Here is a 15,579-nt window from a genome sequence, read left to right on the forward strand (position 1 = left end):
TGTAATTTGGACTTAGCGGTCGTACCTTTACGCACGTTGCGTAAACACGCGATCGTGCGTACGTCTTTACGTTGCGTACGCAGTCCCGTACTGTGTCCGAGACACGTGTACAAAGACCGTACGTCCGCAATAGTACAAATCCCACACTTCTATAAATGTAAGCGATATTACCTATAATCGTTTACTTAACACAACACAGTATCTTTCTGTATAAACCTGTTTAACTAGGCCAGACTGTATTTGTGTTTTTACGTTTTACTCCCTTAATATCTAGTCTATATTTTAACTAAATAGCAACAAATTTCTCAGCACAGGTCAAAAATGAATCTAATAATCAATACTTATGGCAACAATGCGAGCAGATATGCAAAGTTCAAAATACAGGTGTATGCGTGTGTTGTGTGCGCATTTGGCGCCAAACAGAAATTTACAGACTTTAAAAATAGCTTTGCGTATTTACCTTACGGATCCCACCAGCATCCCTACAAACCATGCAGAGCAGACGCTTATCTTATCAGCAATTGAGATAGAGTTTACCAGAGTATCCTACGACCAGGAAAAGGCTTACGTAGGATACCTGTCCGCCCTTTGCTGATAGATAAAGTCTGCTGTAACCTGCTAGGCTGTGGGTATGAGGAAAAACCGGACGATGCCCCCAATTGATAATGTCGATATTATCTTAAACCATAAAGCTATACCTTTAAACACACTTTTACCATTGAGCCGCTGCGCCCGCTAGACTTATTACACACGCTACGCACTTTGTACGTTATTTGCGTACAGAGTCCCGTACGTTGTACGTACTTGGCGTACACACGCCGCGCTGGGTGTACAGAGTACGCACAGCGCGCGCACACACTTTTAATAAACTTAAAACCTTATTCGTAATGCAATGCAATGTTATTCTTACACTCTAAACCATGTGCCGCAAAGCACTGTAATTATGTTACACTTTAAACCTTACGTAGCGCTGACGGTATAAAGTACCCGCTATGCGTACACACCTTATCAATACACTCTTAAACCTTATACAGTTAAACACTTTAAACCCTAGCAGGGAAATGAGGACACAACACCGATTTGTAGTTAACCGCTGGGTTCTAACACCACAGTGGATTAATTGAAAGGGGATAACAGTACAAGTTATACACTACAAAGCTAACAAGATAAATCTACAACAGAATAATGGCTACAGTCAATGTACATACGTGAGAATGTTCGCTTGCGCAACCTGGACCAGTCCTCCGCTCATCAGGTAGATAGCGTTCAGAGTCTTCTGACCAGCCAGGCAGCAACAGGCTTTTTATACACTACTTCCATATACAATACAATGGTCACTGTAATCCCTTTGTCTATTGGACACAGAGATGCATCTTTACATTACAGGAGAGGTCATAGGTTGATTTGAAAAGGTGGGCGATGTCTTTCCCTACTGCTCTTGTGGGTGGTCTCCTCTGGATTCCCGCCGCATACATAATATACAGTAAATACAGTTTATATCTATATTCTACTTTTGCACATAACTATACGCAGGAACATGCGATCTTTCTCTAACCAACACCGGAATGTTACCCTTAAAATACCCTACAGCTGGATACTAGACATCACCTTATAACCTTAGTCTGTCCCTTCCTATCATGCAAAGGCGAATCCCTTAGCCCTGGAATCATTTAAACTGTTGATACTTGCTGATGTGGTGCAGGGGAGCTATGTGTACAATGTGCACTATTTGGGTTAAATATGTAATGTTCTGATAACCCTCTATGCGCTCACAAACCCCGCCGTAAATACCCATACCACGCGCAAGAACGCGGGAGCGATCATACGCAAATTGCGGATATGTGCATGCACGGCGGAACAAGTGCACGCGCAGCGGGCATGTGTATGGGGTTAGTACATGGTGTATGCATTACAATATTTTTCGACTTTGACACTTCCCTCCCCCTTTATTACAGCAGGCTCGTAGGGTATGGCTGGCGACTGAGAGGCTGCTGGGGGATTCCACTGTGGATCCTTGTTCTCCACGTTGGAATAATGTAACTTTTTCCGAGCTTTTTAGGCTGGAGGGTAGCTCTGTCTGGACTTTGTATGAGGTGACTGCACTGGGGCAACTTTATCAGGATGGGGTGCTCCATAACTTTGAGTATCTGTCTACTACTAATGATATCCCTAGACATTATTTTTTTCGTTATTTACAGCTCCGGCATGCGTTGACGGCACAGTGGCGGGGCTCTGCTCCATAACTCGCTTAATCCCCTGTTCACAAGATAGTTTGCACTTTGCCTTCTTGCGGGAGTGTCTCGTCCTCGTACTCCTTCCTCCTCTCCTCCTCTGGATTGGATGGGCTCAATGGACGCAGGATTTGGGTGAAATCGATGAGGAGGATTGGACACATATCCTGGCTTCCCCGCGTGCGGTCTCGGCGAGTGCTAGATTCCAGCAGATACAATTATATATTTTACACAGAGTCTACTGGACTCCTTCCCGTCTGTTTAAGATTGGAGGCTCGACTTCTGATAACTGTCCGAGGTGCTCTGCTACGGCTGCTGGTTTCTGGCATTTGCTTTGGCTGTGCCCGTGGGTGAATGCCTTTTGGGAAAGTGTCACGACATCTATTGGTCATACGGGTGTCCGTGTTCCACTGATGACTCCGCGCATTTGCATATTTGGCCTTGATTTGATGGAATGCCTTCCAATACACTCCTATCTTTATGTAACTATAGTCCTCGCATTGGCCCGGGTATGCATCGCTCGCAATTGGATGGCTTATGCTCCCCCGTCATCTGCTGAATGGATTGCTCTTGTAAATGCTACTCTCTCTCTCACGAATGCTTTATGTATACTAAGCGAAATTCACTATTGAAATTTGATAAGATATGGGGTTTATGGAGAAACTCCCAGTATTCTATTGACCTCTCACCTTAAATATTGGTCATAGATACTGTCTGAGGTGATGTGTTGCTCTTGTCACGGGTTGGCCATCTCTACACTCCTCTTCTCCTTCACGCAATATAGCACGTATTTTATTTTGTCTGTTTTCCCCTGTAGTTGTTTAAGATTATTCTGACTGTGAAGTGGATGCTGCTCGGTATACACACGACAACACTACTTTACAGAGGAGTTCTATGAATAGCACAAATTTGTCTTTGTAATGGTTTAACTGTAATGTTTATTGCACTGTTTTTCTTTTTTCGTTCATTTTCTTGGAAAAAATAAAAAAAACACTTGATTTAAAAAAAAAAAAAGAATACAGAACACATCTAAAAGTGCTTTTAAATAGCACAGTCATTCAAAATATTATTTTAGCTACACGTTTTTACTGTTACATAGTGTCTTTCTGCGGTTAGTTGCACAAACCTAGCAAAATGCATCAGCTGGTTTGTTCCCTACTTCTGTACACACAATGAGAGGGCATTGTACTCATACATGTACTCACACAGCCGCAGGCCTAAAGGTACAGTTAAGTTCCAGAGATGTGGGATTTATTGTGCTTTAGTCTCTGTCCAATTACATGATTCATAGTCTTTATAAAGCAGCAGCAGTAATACATAGCCAGCAGGATGGAAACCTATATTACAGCATATCAAATCTGGGCTTATCTTATCATTGTATTCTAAAAAAGAAAAGAAAAATAGGACAGGGAACAATAGCTTTTTGTGTGGCATTTTATTCTTTAGCTGCGTTTTATCAATCAATTTAAAATGTTCTTTGGTTTTGCTGTGGTGCTCTCCCTGGGTTAAGGTAGACACTCTTATTTATCAGTCAGTGTGTAGGGTCATATATGTTCATCAGCACTCGGAGATGGACGGACCAACAAATCACAGTCTCCTCTTCTCCACAAGACACTTCACCAATTGACCAACATCGGTGGGTGAGGAGCTGACACCTATACCCCTATCATCCTTCCCAGCAGCCCCATATACCTCATCGCCGCGGTATACAGACACCGTACAACTGCAGAGCTCAGCAGCCCGGAGTGCCCCCACCCCGCTCCCGGGGCAGTCACGCACCAGAGATCAAAATTGTGTTCTGAATAGAGAAATGAGATAGGGAGAGGCTCAGGCAAGGATGTGTTGATCCCTATGTTGGTGAATTGGTGAAGTGTCTTGTGGAGAAGAGGAGACTGTGATTTGTTGGTCCGTCCATCTCCGAGTGCTGATGAACATATATGACCCTACACACTGACTGATAAATAAGAGTGTCTACCTTAACCCAGGGAGCGCACCACAGCAAAACCAAAGAACATTTTAAAGCCATTTAAGGGACTGAGGTGACCGTCCTGTCTGTCAGGTTGCTGCACCTGTGTAGTGAAGCGCCATCTTTACATTTGTTTTTTATACTATCAATCAATTTAATTTACACACTTTTATGGTAATTTACACACTTTTATGGTTATATTTACTGCAGTTTGACTGTGGATTTATAAAATAAAATAATAGAAAAATTAAGAGACCTCTACAGAGGACTGTGCTAGGCTCCATGCATTAACTTTTAAACAGAAACTTAATTGATACTGTACATGATAAGAGACCATTGTTTTGTTTAACTATAACTTATTATTATTATTATTATTATTATCCTTTATTTATATGGCGCCACAAGGGTTCCGCAGCGCCCACTTACAGAGTACATAAATAATCAAACAGGAAAACAGCAACTTACAGTTGATGACAGTATAGGACAAGTACAGGGTAAATAAACAAAGTTACATCAGCTCATTTCAAATGTAACTGCCCCTAGTGGCAGATATAGGAACTGTAATAGAGCATCTACAGGCAATGCAATGGGTGCTGCCTGATATGAAGTGGGGGAGGTTTCACCCTGACTACTATGATTTTGTGTTGGTACAATTTGCCTTCGTTAAATGCATTGTAAGCAAATAGACATATGTGAGTGTAGGTTCCCTGATCTAAATCATCCCCAAGGTGTGAAGGCAAATGCGGTGTGCTCCTCGTCTCCTTAATCTTTAATGACCATGACAACAAATGAGTTCATTATGTGCATGGCTGTAGTGTCCAGGCTGGGTTTATTAAGATGCAGCCATGATGGAGCCATTGCACTGCTTTCTTGAAACTTCTCTTTGAAGGAGTACAGATCCCTGAGTCTGATTTCATGCCATTTATACTGTGTGTGTGTGTGGAATGCATGAGATGCCCGCAAATTCATGATGCCTTGTAACCTTTCATAGATTAGCATTCTTGGCAATGCTTAAATCCATTTTTCTTGCTGTTTAAAATAGCTTTTGGATCAACTTGTACATTTGTTTGATATGTTAAACTGCAGTAGAGTCTATGTGCAGCTGCCCAGAGCTTCAGCTGTTATGCCTGGGTATGTTTTCATTTGCTGACTCTGAGATGCCGCTTTGCCTTACCGTGATAGTCTTATGTTTCTTTTCCCTGCATCTACAGATATACTGGTTCAAAGATGGGAAACAAATCTCTAAAAGAAGTGAGCACTACAGGATCCAAAGAGAAGTTGATGGGACCTGTTCTCTTCATACCTCAGCCTCCTCCCTGGATGATGACGGAAACTATACCATCATGGCTGCAAACCCACAGGTATTGTTACCTAACCTATCTCATGACAAGCGTGTGAACTCATACTAAACAGTTGCCAACTTAACCACATTCTCATTTTCCATAACCAGGGCGTGTTACATACTGTACATTCACCAATGACCACACATCATTTATCCACCTATCATATTTTAGACCTGATAAAATTCCTGGTACTGTAAAATGTCATGCACAACAACAATTGAAAAGTGGATATAGTCACATAGAAGAACCATTGTTTTCAGTTATGATAAAATAATGATGTAACGATACATAATAAATAGTCAGTACAGAACGACAATTAAAGCAAGGTCATTTTTACATGATGCTGTTAATCTTCCACGCATCAGCCCCCGTTCATTCTCTCCCACTATTACAACTTAATCTGGGGCTAGATATGAGAGAGACAGAGAGAGACATGGGTTGGAGCACATATGGGCAGGAAGAGGCAGAGTAAAGGCCCATACACACTTGACGACGTCGCTCATAGTGCTTCACCTCTCGGGCAGGGCGGACGGCGGCCTCCCATACACACTAAGCCTTATGACCGCTCATATCGCTCAGTGATGTCACGCAGCCGCCGCCCATGTACTGCCGACAGCAACGATCGTTACCGACCCGCGGGGCCGTGCATCGTTCGTCGCTTGTGGCAAACACACTTGCCGATAAAATGAGCGACGTCGCTGAGGAAGGGGGAAAATGAGCGATTTCGCTCATTTTATCGGCAAATTTGTATGGGTCGTAAGGCAGGGCTTTAGCAGTGCAATTCACCGCCCTGTGCCGTCCCCAGACATATGACGTCACGGTGTCATGCCAGGAGAGCACTTCCATCTGGAGGAGGAGGTTGTGGGCGGCTCTGTGGCAGTCTCCCTTTTCAACCACCCTGCTCGCCCATCCATAGTTACCTACAGCTGTAACCCACCTAGAAACCGACGCCAGACACGATAGCTAGTGATTTGTATGTGGTTGATTTCTCTTGCCTAGGCAGTCGAGAAGCCAAAAAGAGTAAGACTCTTTTTTGGGGACACGCTTATGTATAGATGTAAATATTAAAAATTAACGTTTATTAATGATCAAGAATAAAATATGAAACAAGTCTAAGTGTCCACTGACTTGTTATTACTCGAATACCTGAATAAAACCGTGAACTTTGTCACGTGTGTACCAATAAATTCAAATGGATGGGTACAAAAAAAGATTTCACCGCCATGTGTATCAACTGTGTGTCCCTTCCAAATATAACAAGAGTTGTTAAAAGGTGAAAAATATATTTCTATCTATTCCTTATCATCCACTTTTAGTAAAACTAGCTGAGGTGTATGTGTACATATAATTAGTTCAATCTTGACACACAGTTTCTCAGATCACTGCCAAAATAAGTTCAATAAAACAGTTCAAATACAAAAATCAATGAAATAGGTATCCATCATCTCTCAGAAAAAAGTATTGACGGTTCCTTCAAACTCAATTGTCGCTGCTTGATAATTAATGATCTTACCTTTCTTTTATCAGGAGAAAAATAACAATAACATAGCAATCATTTGTGCCATTGCTTCATATCTCTTTCACAGGCTATGCCCAAATGTAATTGCCACACACAATATATATATATTTCTCTATCGTCCTAAGTGGATGCTGGGGTTCCTGAAAGGACCATGGGGAATAGCGGCTCCGCAGGAGACAGGGCACAAAAGTAAAGCTTTTACAGGTCAGGTGGTGTGTACTGGCTCCTCCCCCTATGACCCTCCTCCAGACTCCAGTTAGATTTTTGTGCCCGGCCGAGAAGGGTGCAATTCTAGGTGGCTCTCATAAAGAGCTGCTTAGAGAGTTTAGCTTAGGTTTTTTATTTTACAGTGATTCCTGCTGGCAACAGGATCACTGCAACGAGGGACAGAGGGGAGAAGAAGTGAACTCACCTGCGTGCAGGATGGATTGGCTTCTTGGCTACTGGACATGAAGCTCCAGAGGGACGATCACAGGTACAGCCTGGATGGTCACCGGAGCCACGCCGCCGGCCCCCTCACAGATGCTGAAGCAAGAAGAGGTCCAGAATCGGCGGCTGAAGACTCCTGCAGTCTTCTTAAGGTAGCGCACAGCACTGCAGCTGTGCGCCATTTTCCTCTCAGCACACTTCACACGGCAGTCACTGAGGGTGCAGGGCGCTGGGGGGGGGCGCCCTGGGAGGCAAATGTAAACCTTTAAAAAGGCTAAAAATACCTCACATATAGCCCCAGAGGCTATATGGAGATATTTACCCCTGCCTAAATGTACTAAATAGCGGGAGACGAGCCCGCCGGAAAAGGGGCGGGGCCTATCTCCTCAGCACACGGCGCCATTTTCTGTCACAGCTCCGCTGGTCAGGAAGGCTCCCAGGTCTCTCCCCTGCACTGCACTACAGAAACAGGGTATAACAGAGAGGGGGGGCAAAATAAATGGCAATATATTAATATAAAAGCAGCTATAAGGGAGCACTTAATCATAAGGCTATCCCTGTCATATATAGCGCTTTTTGGTGTGTGCTGGCAGACTCTCCCTCTGTCTCCCCAAAGGGCTAGTGGGTCCTGTCTTCGTATAGAGCATTCCCTGTGTGTCTGCTGTGTGTCGGTACGTGTGTGTCGACATGTATGAGGACGTTATTGGTGTGGAGGCGGAGCAATTGCCAAATATGAGGATGTCACCTTCTAGGGGGTCGACACCAGAATGGATGCCTTTATTTGTGGAATTACGGGATAGCGTCAACTCGCTTAAGCAGTCGTTTGCCGACATGAGGCGGCCGGACACTCACTTAGTGCCTGTCCAGGCGCCTCAAACACCGTCAGGGGCTGTAAAACGCCCCTTGCCTCAGTCGGTCGACACAGACCCAGACACAGGCACTGATTCCGGTAGTGAAGGTGACGAATCAACCGTATTTTCCAAAAGGGCCACACGTTATATGATTTTGGCAATAAAGGAGATGTTACATTTAGCTGATACTACAGGTACCACTAAACAGGGTATTATGTGGGGTGTGAAAAAACTACCAGTAGTTTTTACCGAATCAGAAGAATTAAATGACGTGTGTGATGAAGCGTGGGGTGCCCCGATAAAAAACTGCTAATTTCAAAGAAGTTATTGGCTTTATACCCTTTCCCGCCAGAGGTTAGGGAGCGCTGGGAAACACCTCCTAGGGTGGACAAAGCGCTAACACGCTTATCAAAACAAGTGGCGTTACCCTCTCCTGAGACGGCCGCACTTAAAGATCCATCAGATAGGAGGATGGAAAATATCCAAAAAGGTATATACACACATGCAGGTGTTATACTACGACCAGCTATTGCGACTGCCTGGATGTGCAGTGCTGGGGTAGTTTGGTCAGAGTCCCTGATCGAAAATATTGATACCCTGGACAGGGACAATATTTTACTGTCGTTAGAACAAATAAAGGATGCATTTCTTTATATGCGTGATGCACAGAGAGATATCTGCACACTGGCATCACGGGTAAGTGCTATGTCCATTTCGGCCAGAAGAGCTTTATGGACACGACAGTGGACAGGCGATGCGTAGAGGAGTTATTTGGGGTCGGTCTATCGGATTTGGTGGCCACGGCTACGGCCGGGAAATCCACCTTTCTACCTCAAGTCACTCCCCAACAGAAAAAGGCACCGACCTTTCAACCGCAGCCTTTTCGTTCCTTTAAAAATAAGAGAGCAAAGGGCTATTCATATCTGCCACGAGGCAGAGGACGAGGGAAGAGACAGCAACAGGCAGCTCCTTCCCAGGAACAGAAGCCCTCCCCGGCTTCTACAAAAGCCTCAGCATGACGCTGGGGCTTCGCAAGCGGACTCGGGGGCGGTAGGCGGTCGTCTCAAGAATTACAGCGCGCAGTGGGCTCACTCGCAGGTAAATCCCTGGATCCTGCAGATAATATCTCAGGGGTACAGGTTGAAATTAGAGACAGAGCCACCTCGCCGTTTCCTGAAGTCTGCTTTACCAACGTCCCCCTCAGAAAGGGAGACGGTTTTGGAAGCCATTCACAAGCTGTATTCTCAGCAGGTGATAGTCAAGGTACCTCTTCTACAACAAGGGAAGGGGTATTATTCCACTCTTTTTGTGGTACCGAAGCCGGATGGCTCGGTAAGGCCTATTCTAAATCTGAAGTCCTTGAACCTGTACATAAAGAAGTTCAAGTTCAAGATGGAGTCACTCAGAGCAGTGATAGCGAACCTGGAAGAAGGGGACTTTATGGTATCCTTGGACATCAAGGATGCGTATCTCCACGTTCCAATTACCCCTCACACCAGGGGTACCTCAGGTTCGTTGTACAAAACTGTCACTATCAGTTTCAGACGCTGCCGTTTGGTTTGTCCACGGCACCTCGGGTCTTTACAAAGGTAATGGCCGAGATAATATTTCTTCTTCGAAGAAAAGGCGTATTAATTATCCCATACTTGGACGATCTCCTAATAAGGGCAAGGTCCAGAGAACAGCTAGAGATGGGTTTAGCACTATCTCAAGAGGTGCTAAAGCAGCACGGATGGATTCTGAATATTCCAAAATCCCAATTAATGCCGACAACTCGTCTGCTGTTCCTGGGGATGATTCTGGACACAGTTCAGAAAAGGTTTTTCTTCCCGAAGAAAAAGCCAAGGAGTTATCTGACCTGGTCAGGAACCTCCTAAAACCAGGAAAGGTGTCTGTACATCAATGCACAAGAGTCCTGGGAAAAAATGGTAGCTTCTTACGAAGCAATCCCTTTCGGCAGATTCCATGCAAAGGGATCTGTTGGACAAATGGTCAGGGTCGCATCTTCAGATGCACCTGCGGATAACCCTGTCGCCGAGGACAAGGGTATCCCTTCTGTGGTGGTTGCAGGAGGCTCATCTATTGGAGGGCCGCAGATTCGGCATGCAGGATTGGATCCTGGTGACCACGGGTGCCAGCCAGAGAGGCTGGGGAGCAGTCACACAGGGAAGAAATTTCCAGGGAGTGTGGTCGAGCCTGAAAAAGTCTCTTCACATAAGCATTCTGGAACTAAGAGCAATCTACAATGCTCTAAGCCAGGCGGAACCTCTGCTTCAAGGAAGACCGGTGTTGATCCAGTCGGACAACATCACGGCAGTCGCCCATGTAAACAGACAGGGCGGCACAAGAAGCAGGAGGGCAATGGCAGAAGCTGCCAGGATCCTTCGCTGGGCGGAGAATCACGTGATAGCACTGTCAGCAGTATTCATCCCGGGCGTGGACAACTGGGAAGCAGACTTCCTCAGCAGACACGACCTTCACCCGGGAGAGTGGAGACTTCATCCAGAAGTTTTCCACATGCTATTAAACCGTTGGGTAAAACCAATGGTGGACATGATGGCGTCTCGCCTCAACAAAACACTGGACAGGTATTGCGCCAGGTCAAGAGATCCGCAGGCAATAGCTGTGGACGCGCTGGTAACACCTTGGGTGTACCAGTCGGTATATGTGTTTCCTCCTCTGCCTCTCATACCAAAGGTATTGAGGATTATACGGCAAAGTGGAGTAAGACTAGTGGCTCCGGATTGGCCAAGAAGGACTTGGTACCCGGAACTTCAAGAGATGGTCACGGACGATCCGTGGCCTCTACTTCTGAGAAGGGACCTGCTTCAGCAGGGTACTTGTCTTTTTCAAGACTTACCGCGGCTGCGTTTGACGGCATGGCGTTTGAATGCCAGATCCTAAAAGGAAAAGGCATTCCAGAAGAAGTCATTCCTACCTTGATAAAGGCAAGGAAGGAAGTCACCGCGAAGCATTATCGCCGTATTTGGCGAAAATATGTTGCGTGGTGCGAGCAGCGGAGTGCTCCGATGGAGGAATTTCAACTGGGTCGTTTTCCTACATTTCCTGCAATCAGGATTGTCTATGGGTCTCAAATTGGGATCTATTAAGGTTCAAATTTCGGCCCTATCAATATTCTTCCAAAAAGAATTGGCCTCAGTCCCTGAGGTCCAGATTTTTATCAAAGGAGTACTGCATATACAGCCTCCTGTGGTGCCTAAGGTGGCACCGTGGGATCTAAATGTAGTTTTAGATTTCCTCAAATCAAATTGGTTTGAACCACTAAAGAAGGTGGATTTGAAATATCTCACATGGAAAGTGACTATGTTACTGGCCCTGGCTTCGGCCGGGAGAGTATCTGAACTGGCGGCTTTGTTTTATAAAAGCCCTTATTTCTCTATCGTCCTAAGTGGATGCTGGGGTTCCTGAAAGGACCATGGGGAATAGCGGCTCCGCAGGAGACAGGGCACAAAAAAGTAAAGCTTTACTAGGTCAGGTGGTGTGCACTGGCTCCTCCCCCTATGACCCTCCTCCAGACTCCAGTTAGATTTTGTGCCCGAACGAGAAGGGTGCAATCTAGGTGGCTCTCCTAAAGAGCTGCTTAGAGAAAGTTTAGTTTAGGTTTTTTTTTTTTCTTTACAGTGAGTCCTGCTGGCAACAGGATCACTGCAACGTGGGACTTAGGGGGAAAGTAGTAAACTCACCTGCATGCAGAGTGGATTTGCTGCTTGGCTACTGGACACCATTAGCTCCAGAGGGATCGAACACAGGCCCAGCCGTGGAGTCCGGTCCCGGAGCCGCGCCGCCGACCCCCTTGCAGATGCTGAAGCGTGAAGAGGTCCGGAAACCGGCGGCTGAAGACTCCTCAGTCTTCATAAGGTAGCGCACAGCACTGCAGCTGTGCGCCATTTTCCTCTCAGCACACTTCACTGGGCAGTCACTGAGGGTGCAGAGCGCTGGGGGGGGGCGCTCTGAGAGGCAAATATAAACCTTATACAAGGCTAAAAATACCTCACATATAGCCCATAGGGGCTATATGGAGATATTTAACCCCCTGCCTGACTGGAAAAATAGCGGGAGAAGAACCCGCCGAAAAAGGGGCGGGGCCTATCTCCTCAGCACACGGCGCCATTTTCTGTCACAGCTCCGCTGGTCAGAACGGCTCCCAGGTCTCTCCCCTGCACTGCACTACAGAAACAGGGTAAAACAGAGAGGGGGGGCACATTAATGGCTATATATATATATATATTAAAGCAGCTATAAGGGAGCACTTAATATAAGGATATCCCTTGTATATATAGCGCTTTGTGGTGTGTGCTGGCAGACTCTCCCTCTGTCTCCCCAAAAGGGCTAGTGGGTCCTGTCTTCATTAGAGCATTCCCTGTGAGTTTGCGGTGTGTGTCGGTACGTGGTGTCGACATGTATGAGGACGATATTGGTGTGGAGGCGGAGCAATTGCCAAATATGCAGATGTCACCCCCCAGGGGGTCGACACCAGAATGGATGCCTTTATTTGTGGAATTACGTGATGGTTTATCTTCCCTTAAACAGTCAGTTGAGGACATGAGGCGGCCGGACAATCAATTAATGCCTGTCCAGGCGCCTCAAACACCGTCAGGGGCTGTAAAACGCCCTTTGCCTCAGTCGGTCGACACAGACCCAGACACGGGCACTGATTCCAGTGACGACGGTAGAAATTCAAACGTATTTTCCAGTAGGGCCACACGTTATATGATTTTGGCAATGAAGGAGACGTTACATTTAGCTGATACTACAGATACCGTAAAACAGGGTATTATGTATGGTGTGAAAAAACTACAAACAGTTTTTCCTGAATCAGAAGAATTAAATGACGTGTGTGATGAAGCGTGGGTTGCTCCTGATAAAAAGTTGATAATTTCAAAAAAGTTATTGGCATTATACCCTTTCCCGCCAGAGGTTAGGGCGCGCTGGGAAACACCCCCTAAGGTGGACAAGGCGCTCACACGCTTATCCAAACAAGTGGCGTTACCCTCTCCTGAGACGGCCGCACTTAAGGATCCATCAGATAGAAAGATGGAAGTTATTCAAAAGAATATATACACACATGCAGGTGTTATACTACGACCAGCTATAGCAACTGCCTGGATGTGCAGTGCTGGAGTAGTTTGGTCAGAATCCCTGATTGAAAATATTGATACCCTAGATAGGGACAATGTTTTACTGTCGTTAGAACAAATAAAGGATGCATTTATCTATATGCGTGATGCACAGAGGGATATTTGCACACTGGCATCTCGGGTGAGTGCTATGTCCATTTCAGCCAGAAGAGCCTTATGGACACGACAGTGGACAGGCGATGCGGATTCAAAACGTCACATGGAGGTTTTGCCGTATAAAGGGGAGGAGTTATTTGGAGTTGGTCTATCAGACTTGGTGGCCACGGCTACTGCCGGGAAATCCACTTTTTTACCTCAAGTCACTCCCCAACAGAGAAAGGCACCGACCTTTCAACCGCAGCCTTTTCGCTCCTACAAAAATAAGAGAGCAAAGGGCTTGTCGTACCTGCCACGAGGCAGAGGAAGAGGGAAGAGACACCAACAGGCAGCTCCTTCCCAGGAACAGAAGCCCTCCCCGGCTCCTGCAAAAACCTCAGCATGACGCTGGGGCCTCTCAAGCGGACTCGGGGACAGTGGGGGGCCGTCTCAAAAATTACAGCGCGCAGTGGGCTCACTCGCAGGTAGACCCCTGGATCCTGCAGATAATATCTCAGGGGTACAGGTTGGAATTAGAGACGGATCCTCCTCATCGTTTCCTGAAGTCTGCCTTACCAACCGTCTCTTCCGAAAGGGAGAGGGTGTTGGAAGCCATTCACAAGCTGTACGCTCAGCAGGTGATAGTCAAAGTACCCCTATTACAACAAGGAAAGGGGTATTATTCCACTCTATTTGTGGTACCGAAGCCGGATGGCTCGGTAAGGCCTATTCTAAATCTGAAGTCCTTGAACCTCTACATAAAAAAGTTCAAGTTCAAGATGGAGTCACTCAGAGCAGTGATAGCGAACCTGGAAGAAGGGGACTTTATGGTATCCTTGGACATCAAGGATGCGTATCTACACGTTCCGATTTACCCCGCACACCAGGGGTACCTCAGGTTCATTGTTCAAAACTGTCACTATCAGTTTCAGACGCTGCCGTTCGGATTGTCCACGGCGCCTCGGGTCTTTACCAAGGTAATGGCCGAGATGATGATTCTTCTTCGAAGAAAAGGCGTATTAGTTATCCCATACTTGGACGATCTCCTAATAAGGGCAAGGTCCAGAGAACAGCTGGAGACAGCTTTAGCACTATCTCAAGAGGTGCTAAGACAACACGGGTGGATTCTGAATATTCCAAAATCCCATTTAATCCCGACAACTCGTCTGCTGTTCCTAGGAATGATTCTGGACACGGTTCAGAAAAAGGTTTTCCTTCCAGAGGAAAAAGCCAAGGAGTTATCCGATCTGGTCAGGAACCTCCTAAAACCAGGAAAAGTGTCAGTACATCAATGCACAAGAGTCCTGGGAAAAATGGTGGCTTCTTACGAAGCAATTCCATTCGGCAGATTCCATGCAATATTCCAAAGGGATCTGTTGGACAAATGGTCAGGGTCGCATCTGCAGATGCACCTGCGAATAACCCTGTCACCAAAGACAAGGGTGTCACTTCTGTGGTGGTTGCAGAAGGCTCACCTATTAGAAGGCCGCAGATTCGGCATTCAGGATTGGATCCTGGTGACCACGGACGCCAGCCTGAGAGGCTGGGGAGCAGTCACACAAGGAAGAAACTTCCAGGGAGTATGGACGAGTCTGGAAAAGTCTCTTCACATAAACATTCTGGAACTAAGAGCAATCTACAATGCTCTAAGCCAGGCGGAACTTCTCCTGCAAGGAAAGCCGGTGTTGATTCAGTCGGACAACATCACGGCGGTCGCCCATGTAAACAGGCAGGGCGGCACAAGAAGCAGGAGTGCAATGGCAGAAGCTGCCAAGATTCTTCGCTGGGCGGAGAATCACGTGATAGCACTGTCAGCAGTGTTCATCCCGGGCGTGGACAACTGGGAAGCAGACTTCCTCAGCAGACACGATCTTCATCCGGGAGAGTGGGGTCTACATCCAGAAGTCTTCAACATGTTAATAGACCGTTGGGAAAGACCAATTGTAGACATGATGGCGTCTCGCCTCAACAAGAAACTGGACAAATATTGCGCCAGGTCAAGAGAT

General features: G+C 46.2%; 1 protein-coding gene across 3 annotated transcripts in view; it reads left to right on the plus strand.

Moving 5' to 3' along the window:
- PALLD (palladin, cytoskeletal associated protein) overlaps positions 1-15,579 on the plus strand; it is a 759,036-nt gene that overhangs the window by 664,766 nt on the left and 78,691 nt on the right. For all 3 annotated transcript variants that reach the window (XM_063920614.1, XM_063920615.1, XM_063920616.1), the window contains one exon: positions 5,409-5,558. In XM_063920614.1, coding sequence (XP_063776684.1) covers positions 5,409-5,558 — 150 coding nt within the window. The remainder of the gene's footprint in view (positions 1-5,408; positions 5,559-15,579) is intronic.

The sequence above is a fragment of the Pseudophryne corroboree genome, chromosome 1 (assembly GCF_028390025.1).
Source record: "Pseudophryne corroboree isolate aPseCor3 chromosome 1, aPseCor3.hap2, whole genome shotgun sequence".
NCBI lineage: Eukaryota > Metazoa > Chordata > Amphibia > Anura > Myobatrachidae > Pseudophryne > Pseudophryne corroboree.